Here is a 20,996-nt window from a genome sequence, read left to right as displayed (position 1 = left end):
AGTATAGGTCATACCCCATTCACCATTGGGTGTGCCCCCTATAATGTTTGTTTGATTTGACTATATGCCAAGGTGTTTTTTTTTGTTTTTGTTTTTGTTTTTGGTTTTTGGTTTTTGGGCCACACCCAGCGGTGCTCAGGGGTTACTCCTGGCTGTCTGCTCAGAAATAGCTCCTGGCAGGCATGGGGGACCATATGGGACACCGGGATTCGAACCAACCACCTTTGGTCCTGGATCGGCTGCTTGCAAGGCAAACGCCGCTGTGCTGTCTCTCCGGGCCCTATATGCCAAGTTTTAATCCTCAAAATGAAAGGATGAAGATGATTCTGTCTCGATAGATCATAAAAGACGTGATAAAACTCAACACTATTTATAAACAAATACAAATAAACTCCAAAGATGGATTTTGGGCTTTAGTCCTTGATACCAGTGTGGGTCACCTTCACACTGTGTCCATTCTATAGTCCCTAGCCCCAGCCTATGCCTTTGCAAATGCATATTCAATTTTCCCAACACTATTTTGTTTGAGAAGAAAAAAAACCCACAGACCTGTTCTTTGGGGGAGGGTTGTGTGTAGAGGGGAATCATAACACGGCAGTGCTTAGGGGCTATAGAAATAGCTTGGTGCTAGGTGGTTGCCCCTAACTGTGGTTGGGTTACCATGTGCTGCTAGGGATTGACCCTGGGCCTCCTACATCTGCCTCCTTCAGACCATTATGTATGGGGTTTATACAGTTGACCCTTGAATAGCAAGGGGCTTAGCAGCACTGTTCACTAGTCAAAGATAACAATAACAAACACTTGTAACACATTTTGTATGTTATATACACTAGAAAATCATAAAAAAGAGAAAATACATGTGCAGTTTGTTGATGCTAGAAATTTATATCATTTATTTAGAAGAAAATTTACCTCTAAGTGGACCCACAAAACTCAAACCTGTGTGTCACCATCCAAGGGTCAAATGTAGTTGTTTAAAATGTTATTTTGGGGCCCGGAGAGATAGCACAGTGGCGTTTGCCTTGCAAGCAGCTGATCCAGGACTAAAGGTGGTTGGTTCGAATCCCGGTGTCCCATATGATCCCCCGTGCCTGCCAGGAGCTATTTCTGAGCAGACAGCCAGGAGTGAGTAACCCCTGAGCACCGCCGGGTGTGGCCCAAAAACCAAAAATAAAATAAAATAAAATAAAAATAAATAAAATGTTGTTTTGGAGAAATATTCTATAAATGTGAAATTAGGTTTCTCAGTCTAGGGTGTTATTTAGTTTCTGTCTGTTAAGTCTCTGTTATTGATACTGGAATTCCTTGGCTTTAGTCGTGGTTTCTACTTTTCCATAGAGTTCTAACCATTTTTGCTTTGTGCATTTTGAAACCATTTGTGTTTTGGTTGTGTCCTCTAGAGACTAGAGAGACAATTCAGAGGGCTGGAGTATATGCATTGCATGATAAAGACCCAGGTTCTCTCTTTGATATCACCATTGTTATCCCAGCAATTCTGGGTGTGCTAAGCACTATAAATGGGAAATTTAAGACAAAGAAGACCACAGTTTCCTATTGTTCTTAGCTATAGTTTCTTATTCCTTTCCATGAATAATACTGCTTATTTTGTTATTTACCTTTGCTTTTTAAAGCCATGAAAGGTAATTTTGGTAAGTTTTGCCTAGTTTTATGTTTGCTTTTTAGGAAAAGGATTTGTCAGATTGTGTTCCACCACACCTAGGAAGTTTCCCAGTGAACTATTTTAGCTCGCTGGCTCTTGCTCTCTCCCTCCCTACCTCCTCTCTTCTCTTTCTCCCTCCTTTTCTTTCTTGACCCTCATTCACTAAGCAGCAACAAAGGAGCATATTTATCCTTTATTCTCCCAGAATTGTGTGTCCTCATAGATTGAAAAGAGTTAGTAGTGTAAAAGCCAAAGGACAGATAAAAATAGCTCAATACTTCACAGCATTCTTTGTAATTTTAGATTGTCTGTAGACTAACAGGAGAAAAGGAAATTCTCTTAATAGATTGTATGAAGTGTTCGTGTGACACTTGGCCATTGTCTACTTGGACAACCCGTAGTAAAACTGGTCTTTGAGAGGCCAGGAGATAGAGCACACATCACACACACACCACCCGTTTGTCAAAAGAAATCTTTATTATCCCCAGAGGGTATGTATTACAGAATGCCACTTGCTCTTCCTCCTCCATAGACTCCTTGTCATGATTCCAGTTAAGGCTGGGTAGGGAAAGGTGGCAAGTTGGGAGTTCTGCCAGTGGGCACTAAGCACAGTTTATGAGTAAGGAGTTTCTCATAGTCAAACAAAGCTTAGTTGCTTTAATTCCTTCTTTTAGAACTGGAGTCTTAGGTCATAGAATTGGCCTCCTACACCTTAAAAAACGTGCAGACGTTAGATAAGGATTTTGATCAAAATCAAATCTAGGTCTAGAGTCTTGATTACAAAAATATTTTAGATGGTGGTCATTTTACTTAGAAACCATAGAAAAGATCTTATTGTTTGTAAATATTTGCTTTGTCCCTGGGGTTAAAAATACTTGAACAAAGGGAGAAAAGAATGGTTAGCTATGAAGCCCCACCCATTCTTTATAGGAACTCACACATATACTCACAAGTTCTCTACAGTGAAGCAACCAAAACTGCAGCAGTCCATAGCTGTTTTCTGCATTGATAACAAGATATCTTTGTTCTGACAGCTCACAGCTGTCAGACAAGTTCACGTCTCCATGAGACACTAGGGAATAGCAGCAGGGAATCACATCTCTCTTCTTCTTGGTCCTATGTCCACTCTAGCAGGCAGAGGTTAGATGATCCTCTGTCACAGTGGAGAGAAAGAACTGCTTCCTGTTTCCAGGGGATTCCTTGTAATGCCAAACATAGCATCTGGGAAACAGAGCTTTCCCAGAATCACAATATGCTTCTTTCCTTCCTTTCAAACATGATTTGACAGCAGCCATTAATATCTATTTCCATAAATATCAGCACTATAAATTTTTTTAATTAGTTGCTTAGTACCATTACTATGAATTTATTTGATCTTTGTTTTAGAGGTAAGTGATGCGTTTTTCGTTTCCCCTAACACAAATTAGAGATGAAAAGTAGAGGAGTTAGGCATAGCAGCACTGTCGGTGGTAGTGAGGTGCATGCTCTGCTGTGTCAGGGCTTTCTCCTGGCTCTGCACTCAAGGATCACTTCGGGCCAGGACTGAGAACCATATGCAGTGCTGGAGATGGAACCGAAGTTGGCTACAGGCATGGCAAGTGTCTTAACTCCTAAAGTATCTCAGTTGCCTCCAGCACCGGCTCTTAACTGCTGATTTTTATTCGGCCTTTTCATTCAGGACCCTTTCATTTGAAAGCCATTCAGTAATGGTGACTTCCTGTAAGAGGATTAGTTTTGCAGAGCCATGGACTGACACAGCAGTAATGGCCTCCGTGATGGGCCTGTGTGACCCCTCAACTGAATGTGCTTGTGGAAGAGCTGGGAGGCCTTGAGGAGTTATCAGAGACTAATTTTTCTTTCATGAAGACTTCTATTCCTCTGCTCTACATTCTTTTCCCATTTGGCTCCTACTAATTACAGAGAAACTCTGGTAGACATAATCAAGTGGTTTGATTGCCAGTGCTCTTTAGTTTTAAGGTAATAATGGTCCGGGTATCATATTTGAAAAAGTACCTGAATTGGTACCCAAAATTCCTCTCCTAGAAATTGGAGAAAGTCAGACTTAAAATCAAGATGATGTGGAACTTGAACTTCTCTTGTAAAGAAGTTGGAAATGAGAGGAGAGGGGTGTGACCTTTGCCCTAGATCTGACACTGTCAGTGTCACCTGCAAATGTTTTTTTTTTTGGGGGGGGGGAATCACACCCAATGGTGCAAGGGGTTATTTCTGGTTCTGTGCTCAAAAATTACTCCTGGCAGGCTCAGGGGACCATATGAAATGCTGGGAGTCAAATCTGGGTTAGCCACGTGCAAGGCAAATGTCCTACCCACTGTGTTATCACTACAGGCACTCCTTCAGTTCTTAAATGTGTCAGAAAGTTTCCTTTATCCCTATGAATAAATTTCTGCCATACTTTCAGGCTTTCTTTTTGGGGTCATATTTTCTTCTAAATTATAGAGCAAATGGCTTCTGACTTAAGGAGACAAATGAAAAGACATAATGTTACATTTTCTTTCTTTTTTTTTTTTTTCTTTTTCTTTCCTTTGGTTTTTGGACCACACCTGGAGGTGCTCAGGGATTACTCCTGGCTCTGCATTTATGAATACTCTTGGCAGGCTAGGGGGACCTTATGGGATGCCAAGGAGCAAACCTTGGTGGTTCATGTGCATGGCAAATACCGTACCCAGTGTGCTATCACTTTAGTTTCTACCAATGCTTTCTACCCCAGCTTCTTTCTCCTAAGGGAGCCTGTCTTCCCCATACTCAGTGTTCACTTCCTATAAGTAGTAGGTGTTTTCATTAGAGTTCTGAGAACTCTGAGAAATTAATACTAAAAGGAATCAAGTAACATTTTTGAGAATCGCTTACTTTTACTAAAAGTAAAACCATTTTGTTATCTGGCTCAAATAATCCTTATTGCATGCAACAGCCCTTCCTACATCATGAGAAATCATTTTTTTCCTCATGCTTTATCCACTTTGGATGAGATACCAACATAATAGCATGAAGTCTGGAGAAGAGCTGAAATGTGTCAGAGTAATTGCATTACATAGATGAGCACTCTGGCTATTCATAAATGAGTTTTGCCTAATCTGAAGTCAATTTGGGACATGTAGGGTACCTTCTCTCCATTTGTGGAAGCAGGTTATCCTTAAAGATGCTTAATTGCTACCTCATGATAGATAATTACAGAGGAATTTGCTTTTTAATGTCACAGAAATTTTATCGTCACCAATGGAATTCTGGATTTTAAACAGATCTTTCCACGGGTGGCAAATCTCCATCAGCTCATTTAACTTCCACAGTTGAATTTCATCCCCAGTTGCTTTCCAGAACTATTGCCTTCATCGGGAACCTGTATGATTTTTCCCACTTCACACCTGGGCTTCTTAAGCATTTTCACTTCCCCCTCCCTCCCTCCCTCCCTCCCTCCCTCCCTCCCTCCCTCCCTCCCTCCCTCTCTCTCTCTCTCTCTCTCTCTCTCTCTCTCTCTCTCTCTCTCTCTCTCTCTCTCTCTCTCTCTCTTTTTCTCTCTCTCAAATTTTAATTTTTCTTGTATTTTTCATTCTAGTTTTACAGTTCTGTAACAAATAACCTCCTCTAAAAGTTTGTGGGTTGAAGTAATGAGGGCCTTTATATAGTTTGTTAAACAATGGTTTGAGTGGGACTTTGTGAAAACTGTTCACCTCTCTCTACTCTAGTCCAAATGCCTGGTTGATATGTGGGCTGAGACTTTCACTGGGGCTGTGACCGGAAACCTACACACAGCCTCTCTCCAGGGCCCGGGTTTCCTCTCATTGTGCTGACCTTATTCCAAGGGCAAATACCCAAGAGAAAGACACGCAAACACCCCCCCCCCCCCAAATCTAATCATGGAAGACTTTCAGTGTCTCCTTTGCCACATTCCATTGACAGTGTTTATGACTTGATAATTTCTTATGGCCACACCTGACTGTGCTCAGGGATCACTCCTGGCATTTGCCAGTGATCAAACCTGAGCTGGCCATGTATAAGGCAGAAACATTAACCTGTGTTCTGTCTCTCTGGTCCTGTTACTCGAAAACTTTTGACCTGTGAAAAGACCCCCTTTGTGAACTTCCCTGAACACACCCATATGGATGTTTCATCATACCCCTTTCTAGCCTGTTAATCCTGCCTACTTTCCATCTCCATCTTTCGTCAACATCTTATAAGTAATGCTGATATACTGTCATTGTGCAAAATTAATGATTTAGTGTATATAATTCAGGTGAGATCTGCTTCTGTCACTTAGCATGATTATTTTGCGATCTGTTTAGTATCAAGAATTTATTTCCCATCTAGTCCATTTTATAGTTACATCACAGCTTGTTTAACCAAGCTGTCCATTGGCTGTTGGATTGTTTGCAGTTTTTCCTTAATGTCAATGAAGTCCTATCAACACTCATCAGCATGTATTATAATCTGAAAAGTAGGTTGGTGGATCATGTTGCAGTTGTAGATAGTTTTAAGTTTGTGTGAGTGTGTGTGTGCGTGGGAGGGTGAGGGTGTTGTGTCCTTGGACTTCCAGGACATGTAGGAAATAAATATGACATGAGAAGTGTTAAGTGGCCAGGGAAGATAAATCCAGCAACCTCTGGGGCCCTGTGGCAGAGCCATTGCATCCTTCCACTGCAGCTCTCTAGTTACATGTGGTTCAGAGTAAAGAGTTTGCCTGTGTTGGGAAGTGCAGTGAGGAGTTGAGACTCCCTAACAATGACTAGAAGGATGCCCACACTGAAAGTTTCAGTGTGTAGTCCTGACAGTGCCTGATTGCTGCTTTATGGTGCTAGGGGACCCCTGGTCAGTCCTAGCTGGACGACTCATGGGCCACAAGGGCTATACCTATGTGTATGCGGGGCAGGAGCAGGGAGTAGACTGGGCATGTGCCCTTATTGCTAAGTTATCCCTGCCTCTCATCCTCATGCCCCCTTTTAAAATGTAAGTATTACACTTATAGGTAAAGTAAACCAGTTTGAGACTGGTGAGAAATACAAGAAAGTGGTGCCATAGTATGGTACATTTCTTAAATGGCTTGTCCATTTTTCCCTCTGCCAAAACAGTTCTTGTATTGTAGAAACTGATATGCTGAAAGATGAGAATGTTCTGCCTGCTGCGAGCAGTGCACCAAGTTCATCTCTTGGTGAGAATCTCTTTCCTGAGATCATTTTTTTTTTTTTTTTTTTTTTTTTTTGGTTTTTGGTTTTTGGGTTACACCCGGCAACGCTCAGGGGTTACTCCTGGCTCTACGCTCAGAAATCGCTCCTGGCGAACCATGTGGGATGTCGGGATTCGAACCACCGTCCTTCTGCATGCAAGGCAAACACCTTACCTCCATGCTATCTCTCCAGCCCCACTGAGATCATTTTCTTCCCCAACTGCTGCAACACTAAGGGCACTTCACATCTAGGCTGTCCTGTGCTTTAGTGTTCTGATGGCTTGGGTCTGACCAGCAAAGTCTCTGATTTCGGTTTGGACTAAGAGCAGGATTCTTTCCAGGCTCATCTTGTGTCCCAGCACATGTCTGAGGATGTTTCTAGTCAGCAGACCAGCAGGAGATAGGCCACTTTCCTCTGCACTGATTCCCAGAATAATCATGTGTCCAGATGTACATCTTCCCTTCCAGGGCACCTAATTTATTCAGGGGGTCTAAATTTTTAACTGACCTAATAGTATATTGTATGATTTCTGTGTGGTGGGGGTGTTTTCCTGCATAAATCAATGTTTGTTTGTTTTTTCTGTGTGTCTGGGGTGGGATAATGTTAGGCCATATCTACTGATGCTTGGGGTTTACTCTTGGCTGTCCACTCACAGATCACTTCTGACAGTGCTCATGACCCATTTATGGTGCCAGAGATTGAATCTGCAGGAAAAGCACTTTGTCTGCCCACTGTGCTACTTCTCTTTGGCCCTTCACATTTTTAAAGAGTTATGGTTGCCTCTGTGCCCACCATCCTTTATGCCTTTTAAATTGTTGTCTTCGAACAACCTTAATTTATAAAAGGCAAAGCATTCTTCCCTCCCCACCTTCACCCCTAGCCTAACCCACCTGAGACTCTTTGGATTTTCTTTTTGTTGTTGTTCTTGTTTTGTTTTTTTTGGGGCCACACTCAGCTGTACTCAGGGATTACTCCTGGTTCTGCACTCAGAAATTGCTCTTGGCAGGCTTGGGGGACCATATGGAATGCCAGGGATCAAACCAGAGTATGTCTTGAGTTGGCAATGTACGAAGCAAATCTCTACCACTGTATTATTACTCTGGCCCCGACTCTCTGGGTTTTCTTGTTTGGTTGTTTTTTTGGGCCACACTTGACTGTGCTCAGGGCTTACACATGGTTCTGGCATCATTTGGCAGGGTTTGGGGGACTATATGGGATACCAGGATCCAAGACCAGTGAGCCATGTGCAAGGCAAGTGCCCAACGAACCTACTGTCCTATCACTCTGGCCCATTACTTGAGACTTTCACAACCTTTGAACTTTTCCATCTACTTTCCCTCAGAATTTTCTTCTCTGGGTGGGGGGATTCTCTCCAGAAGTGCCCATAGCCTTGGGACCACTCTAGCACCAAGCCTATTGACTCAGTGCCTGACATGATGCTGCTCGGGTCCAGCAGTGCTGGGAGCTGTGTGCTGCTGGACTGAGATGTGAGGAATATGTAGTCTGCAGTGCTAGAACCAGATTTGGAGCTTTCAAACATAAAAGGTTTGCATTCCAGCCATTTTAGCTTTTTCCCTAGCTCCCTTCTGGACTTGGTTAAGTGAGCTTGTTAATAAGCAAACATTATTTATTAGCCAAGTGTCTAGAAGAGTGTGCCAAGGACATGCCCACCTGTGAGCTGTGTGCTCTTAAGAGACAAAAAGTCAAGCTCTGTTATTGCAGATGAAGACTTATATTGTGAGCCTGGCTGCCCACAGAGCTATCACATGCTCACCTCTGGTCCCAGTGGCCAATGTCCTAGCAACCAGGTAGATGTGAAAGACACAGGAACCTGTATGGCTACCTTCTGACACTTGGTTACTGCTCCTCCAGGTGTTACTGGTGACTCCTTTTGTTGTCCCTACTCTGCCCTGGTAGCAAGAATCGATAGGTTTGATTCCAGTTCCAGTGTTTGGCAGAAATGCCCTGTATATGGGTGGTACCACCTGTTCAATGGAGTCAGGAGAGTTGGCTCTGTCACTGGCCACTGGTAATCACTGCTCAGTGGGGAAGCTTATTCTGCCATTCACCCTCCTTCCTTCACTAGAATTCCTCTTTGCAGCACACTTCTCCCTCAGTGGTTGATGGCCTTCATATCTGGTCTGGTCTCTCAGGTGCTTAGTCTCCCCTTTCAGTTCTCAGCAAGCAGGAGCATAGTTTCTAGTGTTTAGGGTCTGGGGGGTTTCTGTAAGCACACCATCTGACAGAGTCAAACGTCCCATGTCTGTGACATTTCCTTTTTCCTTTTTCTCTTTTTGTTTGTGTTTGAGCCTCACTGGGCAGTGCATGGGATCTCCATGTAGCTCGGTCCTTGGGGGTTGCTCTGCCACCCCCTCCAGTTTATAGTCGAGTGCTCCTCAGTCTTGGCTGCACGTTTGGGTCACCGGAGACCTTTAAGGGAAATGATATCCTGACCATTTGGACCATCCTCTGGTGTAGAACTAAGTGTACATCCCCTTGAAAAGGCTTTACCATGTGCATCACGAGTGAGGGTCCTTACTGAACCACTTTCCACACTGCACCTGGCCTGTTTGATAAGTGAGCTATGGACTGTCCGAGGATGCTTATTACCCATATCCTCTGACAAAGTGGGACTTGGCTATACTTCAGATGGAGACAGCGCTGAAGTATCAGAATAATTTGGATTTGCAGCCAGGGCTGTCATCCTGGTCAAAATATTCCCCCAAAGCAGAGCTATCATCCTGGTCAGAGCATAGCCCTCAGACATGACACAGAACCCTCAGTGCCCATTGCTCAGTAGTGGAAGAGCCACGTTCCTTCTTAGTGACTTATTTCATCTCTGTCAGGCACTATCCACCCCTCTCTCTCAGCCACCCCTGCCCCACTGCCAGTTAAGGCAGGTTTATCAGAAACATCTCCTGAAGTCCAGGCTGGGCCCTCCAGCATGTATCATTCCCAGCACACTGACAGGAAAAGACCCCACCTCTGCTGTGTTTGGGCCCTTGAACACCACGGTCCATAGCTGAGAGGTACTAGGAAGTGGGCTCTTACGCGTGCTAGCAGAAAGATGAATCATGGCTCCTGGCTTCTTGCCCTGTGTCCATAAAGTAGCATTTCCTTAAATAGTTCAGAATCTTAATAGCTATTTAAAGAGCATGTTGTATTTGGTGGTGTATTTTATGACCCTTAATTAAACTTTAGACAAAGCGTTTATTGATGTTTTATGACATATTTAATCTAGTAACGATTTACATAATTTCTTTCATACCCCTTTTCTTAATTCGCACATTCAAAGGCACATCAACGATGGCCAACTGGAGGTAGGAGACATGGTCTCTCTAAAGGCACAGGTGCAGGAGAGAGTTCACCTTAGGCCTGAGCAGTGAGTAGGAAGTGAGGGCAGCAGGCAGGCTTGCAGGTGTGAGGTCGAGTCTTGCTATGAATAAGGACAGCAAGTGGTACTATGTGACCAGTCACGTCCATCTGCCTGGTGTCATTTTTTGACAATGTGTGGATGGAAGAACGTCCACCTCTAATGGGGCACAGCATCTGTGAATCCATTAATAAGTTGTTTGTGAACTGCAGTTTTGATGCATGTTACTCTCTTGTTTTTATTTTTTCTATCCAGCCCAAACATAGTAGATTTAGATTGTAGAGAAAGTCTGAAGAAACCTGAAAACTTGGTGGGAAATTTGAATTCATTAGGCATTTGTGGCATGTCACAAATAACGTGTTTTTTATTTTATAAAGAAAATGTATGGGGGGCCCGGAGAGATGGCACAGTGGCGTTTGCCTTGCAAGCAGCCGATCCAGGACCAAAGGTGGTTGGTTCGAATCCCGGTGTCCCATATGGTCCCCCGTGCCTGCCAGGAGCTATTTCTGAGCAGACAGCCAGGAATAACCCCTGAGCACCGCTGGGTGTGGCCCAAAAACCAAAAAAAAAAGAAAGAAAATTTATGGGGCCAGAGCGATGGCCCAGCAAGTAGAGTGTTTGCCTTACATGTGGCCAACCCAGGTTTTCAATCCCCAGCATCCCATATGGACCCCCTGAGGCTGCCAGGAATAATTTTTGAGTATAAAGTCAGGAGTAAACCCTAGGCATCACCAGGTGTGGGCCAAAAAAAATTTATGTTTTCTTCTTGGAGAGCTTGATACCGCTTCTCATGAAGTATGTGATGTGCCTGATCCCCTCAGATGGTGGGATTTTGATGCAGTTTTCATGCTGGGATCCTGCCAAGGAGGACCTGAGTTTAGTGGGTGCAAGCCCTTCTGCAGCCCTTCCTTACTCTGCAGAATAGTTGTACAAACCCTATGTCCTATCCCAGGTTCTTGAACTTTCTGGTGTGCCGGTAGCTTCATTTTGAGTATTGCCATTATCCTGTTATATACTTTTTTTTTTGTTTGTTTGTTTTTTTGTTTTTGGGCCACACCCGGTGACGCTCAGGGGTTACTCCTGGCTATGCGCTCAGAAGTTGCTCCTGGCTTGGGGGGACCATATGGGACGCCGGGGGATCGAACTGCGGTCCGTCCTAGGCTAGCTCAGGTAAGGCAGGCACCTTACCTTTAGCGCCACCGCCCGGCCCCCCTGTTGTATACTCTTCTGTTGACTTCTTGTCTTTCTCCCATCAATCTGTCTGTCTCTACTAAAGGCTGTTTTTTCACTTTGGCCCCAGGATGCCACTTTACAGTCACTTTTACTTGCCTGTTTACTGTCATGCACATTACTGCCTCTCTCTCTCTCTCTCTATTTTTTTTTTGTTTTTTTTTTGGGGGGGGGCCACACCCAGTAACACTCAGGGGTTACTCCTGGCTATGCGCTCAGAAGTTGCTCCTGGCTTGGGGGACCATATGGGACGCCGGGGGATTGAACCGAGGTCCATCCAAGGCTATCGCAGGCAAGGCAGGCACCTTACCTCTAGCGCCACCGCCCGGCCCCTTACTGCCTCTCTTTAGTGTCTCGGGAACCATCAGTGCTATGTCACAAGTGTTATCTTCACATCTGAGTTCTTCCCTTCATAAAGATCCCTATTGGCATCCAGTTCTTCGAACAGAGACTAGGGTCATTCTTAACGTTGTCCCCTTTCTCCTAGCCTTTCTGTCACCATGTCCAGCTTGAGTTAGACTCAAATCCCACACTTCGTTTTTCTTCCATCCACCTCTCACTGGGACCCCAGGTTTCTGCCTAAATCTCACCATCTCCTCAGATTTCTGTTAACTTCCCCTAAGACCTGCCACAGCTTGGGTCCAAATTGGTTCTAGCTATTCCTTTACCAAGGAAGCCGACACATAGGGTGAGGACCTGCAGTTAGTGTGTGCCCAGCTTCTCCAGCTCACAGGCTCACTGCAAACTATTGATATGCCTTGAAGACTCCTCCCGAGTGAGGCCTCCTTTAGAGCTGCTGATGGCCATGGCACTAGGCCCTTCCTCTGCTTTTTATGCAAAGGGGACTTTGCAGCGGGAGGTGATGCTGTTCTGGAAAGAGCTAAATTAGGTTCCTAGACTTAAGTCATTGTGGGTGTGTGGACATTTCCCTGCATCAGTTAGTGCTTCATCACCAACTGAATGGACGTCTAGTGACTGAAGTCATAGTGGGTGTAGGGGATGACCACAAGAGACAAGCAGCATTTGAGCACCAGCTGTGGACGGAATTCAGCTCTGGCTGGTACACTCTATGCATCCAGATGCCGAATATGGTTTCGGGCTCAGTCTCCCAACACAAGTTACAAGCTCACAGTCATCTGTCCCCTTTGCTGCTGACTAGCTCCTAACTAGCTTGTGTCAGATTGCCATATTTCTTCCTTGAGTTTTGTTTGTTTTTTTTTTTGTTTTGTTTTGTTTGTTTGTTTGGTGCTTTGTTAAGAGTAGCTCACAAAACTCAAGAGAAATATTTTAAGAAGCCGAATTCTGGTTTATTACAAAAAGGCATATAGAAACTAGGAGTGATCAGGTATAGGATATACATAAGAAAAAGTACAGAGATAGAGCATTGGATCTTCTGTGCACTCTCGAAGAGCACTGTTCCCCCAAGTCATATGGGGCCATAGCCCAGAAGCTCTCTGAACCCGTTTATCTTGGTTTTTTTGTTTGTTTGTTTTGTTTTTTGGGGTCACACCCGGCAGCACTCAGGGGTTCCTCCTGGCTGGCTACGCTCAGAAATCGCTCCTGACAGGCTCGGGGGACCATATGGGATACCAGGATTCAAACCACCATCCTTCTGCATGCAAGACAAATGCCTTACCTCCGGCCCCGAACCTTTTCATCTTGGATGTTTATGGACACTTCATCATTTAGGCTTAGTGTTGAGATCATTGGGGTTTGACTGTTGTTCTCAGTCTCTTTCTCTTCTCTAAGGTCTAACTTCCATTTCTCTCTAACTTGGTTGGTTCTCTTGGCAACCATACTTTATCCCTAGGTTTTTCCACAAGCCACCATTTAACATAGTAAGAGACACCTTTACAACTCTCTGTATTTAGGAAGTTCCATGGCCTTGGAGAGCTGTGAGCCAGAAATTGTGAGCAAAAACCAAATACTGGGGGCCGGCGAGGTGGCGCTAGAGGTAAGGTGTCTGCCTTACAAGCGCTAACCAAGGAAAGGACCACGGTTTGATCCCCCGGTGTCCCATATGGTCCCCCCAAGCCAGGGGCAATTTCTGAGCGCGTAGCCAGGAGTAACCCCTGAGCATCTAACGGGTGTGGCCCGAAAAACCAAAAAAAAAAAGCCAAATACTGTATTTTCCAGCATATAAGACCTGCTTTCTACTTTTCCTGTTAAAATATAGGGTTTGGGCTATATTCACCATATAACACTACCTCTCTTTTAACGCACACAAATGAAAATTAAAAAAACGTAAGAGAAAAAGAGTAGAACCCTCAAAGGTTAACAGTATATGTTTAATAAAGCTAGACTTTGGAGTGTCAACAATCATTTTACATTTGTCATTTGTAGTAAGTGACTGATTTTTTAATTGTGATCTACATTGAGAGCAGGGAGAGAGGCTCCTCCAAGAGCAGCTGGCTGGAGTGCAGTGATTAATAGGACAGCTAGAGGGAGACCGAGCACCTCCTCTGTGTCCCATAAAAGCTGAACAGAGGACTGAGCACCGGAAAGCCGCATACCCAGATTCAGGATAAGATGCGGTGCTTGGTAACTCAGCTCCTCTGTGTGCCCTGAAAGATGAATCAGGACACACAGAGGACTGAGTGATGATACCTGGCAGCTGAATGGGATGTGGAGGTAAAAGGGGGTGGGAGGGGCTGATCACTCATCCCTGAAGCTGGAGTAAGTTTCTGCATATACCGTCTTATGTCTTATATCGGCGTGTAAGACAACCCCTAACCTTTAAGAAGTTTTTCATGGGTTAAAAAGTCGTCTCATATGCCGGAAAATACAGTATATATGAGAACCATCTTCTGGTATCTGAATGATCAAATATGTATTTCATGTCAGTCAGAGGGACATGCTTCCTGGTGATCTGTAAGTCGTCTGCAACCAGCAGTTCTAGAACCAGTGCTCTTCGAGCTAGTCCTGAGTGAACAGGGTTGGGTTTTAAAGTAGCTTGTAATCAGACAGTTCCTCATCCAGACTTGGCTCAGGGGAAAAGAAGGATTGAACATGCCCAAAGCCACACTAGACCCAGTCAAGCTGTGCATGAATGCCATGGGTTCAGAGTAGAGACCAACAGATGTACGCACAATCTTGTAAGCAGCTGAGCCAAAGCTTCTACCACTTCTGATGTCCCTGATAGATAGACCTCTCAACTAAAGAGCCTTTTCTGACGCTTCTAAAGAGATTCATTCCTAGGAGCCAGAGTGATTATGCATTCTAATAGGGCACTTGCCTTGAGTGGGGCCAACTCATGTTTGATTCCCTGCACCTCCATATGGTCCCCAAACGCCACCAGGAATGATCCTTGAGTACAGAGCCAGGATTAGCCAGCCCCTGACACCACTGGGTGTAGGCCAAAACCAAAAATGAAATAGAGATCCCCAACCATTCATTTAGCATGTGTAGCACCTTTCAGAGTCTCAGACTCCCCTCATGGGGTTCTATGACCCTTCCATAGGAGAGAAGCTGCTTGCAACTTCCTGGCAAATGTCCTGCGTCCCCCACCCCCCACCCCGCCTGCCTCCAGGCATGAATACTGTTGGTGCTTTTGTTCTCATACAGCCACAGACATTTCTGAAATCGTCTAGAGGACCCAACCTTGTGGATAGGGCACTAGAAGGTGACCAGTAGACTTACCTGGTGAGGCTGCTGTCCCAGAGTGTAGTAGCCTCACACCTTCTGCAGGCCATTTTGACGTCTGTGCCACGCAGGGTGGGGGATGATGGGAGGTGAATGACTGCCCCCATGTGGGCCCCATCACTAGCTCAGTTTTTCCTCCTCTCCTTTGTTCTGCTCTGGAGGCCTGAGGTCCTGAAATGGACACAGCTTGGTCTTCATTGCTCTGGTAGTTTCATCAAGTTTTGTCTCTTCCCTCACATTGCTCATTCCAGTGATGGGCTACAGAGCCATGAGTCAGGAGTTCCAAGGAAGCCAGGAACCTTTCCCATCCTCTCATTTGGATTTATCACACCGGAAACCAGCATGACGGATTGATTATAGACTTCTATACCCAGTTCATAGTCTTTTGTGATCTGATTGTCCAACCTTGGGTGTCAGAAACAGTTGCATGAGCAGGCTCCCTCACACCCAAGATCTCTCTGGACAAGGTTTAGGGGTGGGGTACAGAGGGTCAAGGGATGCCTAAGGGTTTAGGAGATGCCAAAGGTTTCCACTTGGGTCTAGGCCTTGTTGACCTTGGTCCCTGTCAGGTTGCCCAGCTTGGCCTTTCACTTGGCCTGGGCATGGTGGTTGTCAGATACCCCAGCAATCTGCCTTGGTTTGTTTGGACCTCAGTTGTTTTTTGCCCTTGTCAGGTGTTAGAATTGAACCCTCCTGTTCTGGAACTCAAGGAACTATTGTTTCTTCCGTTGTTTAAATCACTTTGGCGTGTTTTGGAAATGAAGTGTCCCCTCTGACTGCGGTTCCAGGTTGGGTTTGTCTTGCGGAAGCTGGGGAAGGCCAGGGTTCCCACAGCTGGGGCGCTGGGGCGCAGCCATTTCCTCTGGTGCGGGAGACTTTGCTGAGGCGCGGGTGAGGCCAGGCACGTAGGCGACCCTGCCAGAGACTCCTGCCTTTCAGGGAGCAGGAGAGGGGCTGGTGGTGGCAGCAGGAAGTGGGGATTTGTTTTCTTCCAGAAGTGGATGTGACCTAGGGGCAAGGGTTGGAGCTGTCAGCAACCATATGGGCCTCACACTCAGCTTGGACACATTAAAAAGTTGTTCGGTGGGCTGGGGAGGTAGTGCAGGGGTAAAGACTCTTGGCATGTAGCTGACCCTGGTTCACACCATGACAGTGCACATGATCCTCCCCATACTGCTGGGGTGACCTTATTAACCCAGAACAAAGCTATTTGCTGCCATTGGTACAATGATGCCTGGTGATTTCTCCAGGGCACTTCATAGGGGCTGAAGGGTAGAGGGTGGGTGTCCAGGAGTGCCTGCAGGCTTTGAACTCAGACCCATTATGTAAAAGTGCTCACAGGTATCCCTGAGGAGGGTTCAGGAAAGAGGTTTGCTGTTCTCCTGCTGCAGGCCTGGCACCTGAGTCAAAGGTCACTTCTCCCTAAGCTTGTTTTCCCCAACATGGAGCTGGCTGCTTCCTGGGGGGCAGGACGGGAGAGTCAGGCAATGAGCGTCAAGTGCTATCTAAAGTGCCTTCATTTCTAGAACTGAGACCTTCCAAGGGTGGTCTGGCCCTCAGGATTGGACTGATAGGACTGTGTCTTCATGGTCTCCGCCTACAGTTTTTGTCAGACCTGTGGTAATTCATGACCCTTTCTTCCTGGCAGTCCAGTGTTCCTCTTCGTTAGTCCTGTGTCAGTTGGGGGGGGGGGGGGACTTTGTAAAACCCTGTGTGCATCCAGACAGTGTTAGTGCTGTATTGTTCTGTGATTTCTTCCTGAGAGAATTCAGAAGCAGGGTCCGGGTGGTGGACAGTTCACCTATGATAATAGAGTCTGGACTTTGTCATTTTGCTCAGAACCTTCCTCAGCACAGCTGAGGAGGGTATGGAATCAACAGTGGGACAAAAGGAAGTGCATGGGGCAGGGCTCTTCACTTGGTTTGTGGAGTTTACAGTAAAGTGTGAAGTAGCAGCATTTAGTGTAGAGTTTCCTTGCAGAGATTCTTGTAAAGGTTACATAACAGCTAAACATTATCTAATGTTCTGAGTGGTACTTTATAGTTGTAAATACATTTGATTTGCATTTTGAGTGAAAGGAGCACTTTAAAGAAAGTCATTTAGTTCTTACAGAATTGGGGAGGTGCAGAGCCTGGCCCCAAATGTCCCTGCACCTCAGGCAGAGGTTTCTGACCTTCAGTAAAGCTTCATTTCTTCCCCCTTGGCTTTGGTTTTGGAGCCACACCCAGCAGTATTCAGAGGCATTTCACAGGCCTTTGCAAGGTGCCAGCCAGGATTGGACCCATGCTTACCTCACACCCAAAATATGTGCCCTGTTGAACGCCTCTCCAGCCCTCCTAATGGGGCAGTGGGATAAGGTGTGACTTCCTTGCTCTCACCTGCTGTCACTACTACCCATACTGCAGCCAGTCAAAAGGAAAGTGGCTCAGACTTCACGGTGGCAGTGGCAGCCATGACGGGCCAGGGTGTGCCCCTGATCCCAGCCTGGTGTTGTGCTCCTCCGGCGGGGCCCATCCTGCCCAGGCCTGGGGGTCAGGCACCATCTGAGACATCCCTTCTCCGCTGAGATCACAGCATGTGTTGCTTATTCCGTTCTTCTTTCCCTTCAGAATATTGACATTACGAACTTCAGCAGCAGCTGGAATGATGGTCTGGCCTTCTGTGCACTGCTGCACACATACCTTCCTGCCCACATTCCTTATCAGGAACTGAACAGTCAGGATAAGGTAAGGTGGCCTTCCGGGACAGCCTCTGCCCCTCACAAGGAGAGCCGAGGGCAAGTGGGGCTTGCTTTTATTTCCTTCTGGGAAGAGCTTGTTCAGGATTATCCACAAACAGTTAGAGGTTCCCGAAGTGATGACATTCTCAGGAGTCACTAGTTCTTCCGACAGTGCTATGCAGGACAGGCTTTATCGGGGAGCTGCCCAAGACTAGAGTGAGCTCCCAGAGTGAGCGCCTGCATAGCCAAGACTGACCTAGGCACAACCCTGTAGAGTTCAGGCCTCAGAGAAGGTGGCCCATGCTGGCCCCCTGGCCCCAGCTATGCTCATTTCAAAATAGTCTTGATGGTCTCCACAGTGAGGATTCTCTTGTGACAGATGTTCCTTATTAGATTCTGGGGTATGTCCAGAACACCCAGGGCTTCTGTCAGAAATAACCCTTTTTAGAGGAAAGAGCCATTTTGGGGGGACTGGCAACATGCATAGAGTGAGACCCCTCAGAGGCTGTGAATTCTAGGGATGTCTTCCTAGCCTGAGTAGCCTGAATGGTCCCGAGATCTTGCACCTGGCCTGCTCCTGCCTCTAGTCATCCAGTTTCTCTTTCAGAGAAGGAACTTCACCCTGGCATTCCAAGCAGCGGAAAGTGTCGGCATCAAATCCACTCTGGTGAGTCTTCCAATCCTTGTGTTCCCTTCACCACCTCATGGTGCCCTTATAGTCAGGCCCCTTCTCAGTCCATGCTAGACTCACCTCTCCTGTGCCCTCCTGCAGAGCCCCTTCTCTTGGGAAGAGCTTCCTTATTCGGGGAGATCCCTATGTGCTTAGTGACCAGCTGGTGAGCCGGATGGGGCTTCCCCTCCACCATCTGGGTCCTTTCAGTCTTGAGTGAAACCTTCAAGGAAGTGTTGTGGGAAGCATCCTTGGGCAAGAGACCCTTGGGTTCAGACAGCGTGTGGTTTTGCATTTCATGGCACAGCCTGGCACCCCTCAGCCTTTCTCCCTTCTCAAACCTAGGACGAGGAGAGATGGGTCTTGACTAGGAAGGAGACTTGAGAGGCTCACCAGGTGGTTCCCATACTCCTGCAGGGGGACCTCTGGGAACTGCCATTTGTGGTGTGAGAAGAAGGTTGTAGAAAACCTGCCAGCATTAGTGTTGTCCTCAGTGTCTGCAGAAGTTCACAACAGTTGAGCTTCTGTGTAGCTCCTGCCTTGTCACCAGCTCTGACTTGTAGGGAGAAAATAGTGTCCAAACAAAACCAATCTTTCCACCCCAAGAGATACTTTGTACTAAGTGCAGGGACACCCCATTATCCTGACAGCAGGAAGAACTTTGAAAACAGATGTAGACTGTGAGAATGGTGCTGTGGCATCCCATCCAGCTGTCTTGAGTTCACAGACCCACGCTTTCTAAAGATGCCTAGAAGAAGAAGACAGTAAATGGACTCATTCTCTTACCTGGATATCCTGTCACATGAAAAGTTCAGAGATAGAAGAAGTAGGTGTTTTCCTACCCTGAAACACTTTCCTGAGAGCGGAGGAGCTAACTCGGAAGGTGCACAGGCCCTGCACCCAAAGTAACTAGCCCTGGACCTTGTATGTCCTGCTGGCTTCCCTGATCCTTGCTTTTAGGAAGATCCTCCCACACATGTGCTCCTTCAAAAAGTCTCATGGTCTTCAGCAGTCGTAGCTCCTGGAAGGCCCCACCACACTCCCCATTTGGGCTCTGTCTATAGCAGTGCTTCTCAAATAGTGGGGCGTGCCCGGGTGGGTGGGGCTGGCACGAGGCTTCATAAAGGGGAGCGTTTGACCTTAGCAAACACTGTCATAACAAGCTAAGCCCCATGTTTAAGTCTCTGTATGTCTCTGGAGCTGAGAGTTGTTGTGTCCTGCTTCAAACTCTGCTTCGAAAAATTATGCATTTCAAAACGTGCTCATTGTAGCCATTAATCCAGACATCACCTCTGATTAAAAAATCAGCTCAGGGCCCGGAGATATAGCACAGTGGTGTTTGCCTTGCAAGTAGCCGTTCAAGGACCTAAGGTGGTTGGTTCGAATCCCGGTGTCCCATATGGTCCCCCGTGCCTGCCAGGAGCTATTTCTGAGCAGACAGCCAGGAGTAACCCCTGAGCACCGCCCGGTGTGGCCCAAAATCAAAAAAAAAAAAAAAAATTAAATAAAAAAAAATAAAATCAGCTCAAACTATTCTATATATTTTTGTTTTGCAGGTTAAAGTTTCTTTAATAAAGATACTATTTACAGTCGTGCGAGGGGTGCGAAAAATGTTTTCTTCTTCCTAGGGTGGCATGACGGAAAATAATTGAGAAGCACTGGCATACAGTAACAGTCCCGCCTCACAAGTCACTGATGTTCTGCAGAACACAGTGTGAGAAGACTGTCTGCCGCCGTTGCTTGCTTTCCCAGCCTGGGTTCTGGAAGCCCAGGGCAGTGACTAGGTCTGGGATGATTCAGGAGTAAGGACATGTAGGGAGATGTTTTAGGAAAGAAGAGGAAAACGTCCCTGGGCAGCTGAAACCTTTCCAGCCTTGGAGGGTAGTCGTGAAGAACTCAGGGCAGAGGTGTTCCTCACGGAACAGGGAACTTGGCCTTACTGTGTGATCAGTTTTAGGCCAAAGCCCCAGAGAGATTCTGTACACCACTGACTGATGCTGATGTGTGGGGAGAGGCCACCATCTGATTGCTGTTGGGATGGGCCAGGAGGGCATCTGGGATTCTAACCAGCATCTCCTTCTCTGTCAGGATATTAACGAGATGGTGAGGACTGAGCGGCCCGACTGGCAGAATGTGATGCTGTATGTGACGGCCATCTACAAATACTTTGAAACCTGAGCAAGTCCCCAGGAGGGCCCCACCGCAGTCCCGAGGGACACCGCCATTCGCTACGCGCCCTGTAATGCTTCCAGCCACTCTCTGGGGGCCTGTGGCTCACGACTCGGACCCGTCTCCTCCCACATGGCCTGTCCAGTCAGAAGTCAGGCTGGCCCCAGAACCACACAGTGATCGGCTGCTGGAGTTTTTCTTCCGAAGAGAATATACTGAGCTGCATTCATCCTAAGGGCTTTTGACAAGACCAAGGCTCATCCACAGCTGAACTTGGAAAAGGGGCAGCACTGTTCTGACTGTTGCCAGGGAGGCTCCATCACTTGGAAGAGGCACACAGGAATTGGGTGCCTGGT

General features: G+C 46.4%; 1 protein-coding gene across 2 annotated transcripts in view; it reads left to right on the top strand.

Annotated features, from left to right (window-relative positions):
• SPECC1L (sperm antigen with calponin homology and coiled-coil domains 1 like) overlaps positions 1-20,844 on the top strand; it is a 120,662-nt gene extending 99,818 nt beyond the window's left edge. For both annotated transcript variants that reach the window (XM_049790643.1, XM_049790644.1), the window contains 3 exons: positions 17,692-17,808; positions 18,409-18,468; positions 20,560-20,844. In XM_049790643.1, coding sequence (XP_049646600.1) covers positions 17,692-17,808; positions 18,409-18,468; positions 20,560-20,649 — 267 coding nt within the window. In that variant the 3' untranslated portion in view covers positions 20,650-20,844. The remainder of the gene's footprint in view (positions 1-17,691; positions 17,809-18,408; positions 18,469-20,559) is intronic.
• Positions 20,845-20,996: the final 152 nt, after the last annotated feature.

Source organism: Suncus etruscus, chromosome 17, assembly GCF_024139225.1.
Source record: "Suncus etruscus isolate mSunEtr1 chromosome 17, mSunEtr1.pri.cur, whole genome shotgun sequence".
NCBI classification, from domain to species: Eukaryota; Metazoa; Chordata; class Mammalia; order Eulipotyphla; family Soricidae; genus Suncus; species Suncus etruscus.
This window is presented reverse-complemented; position numbering and strand designations above follow the sequence as displayed.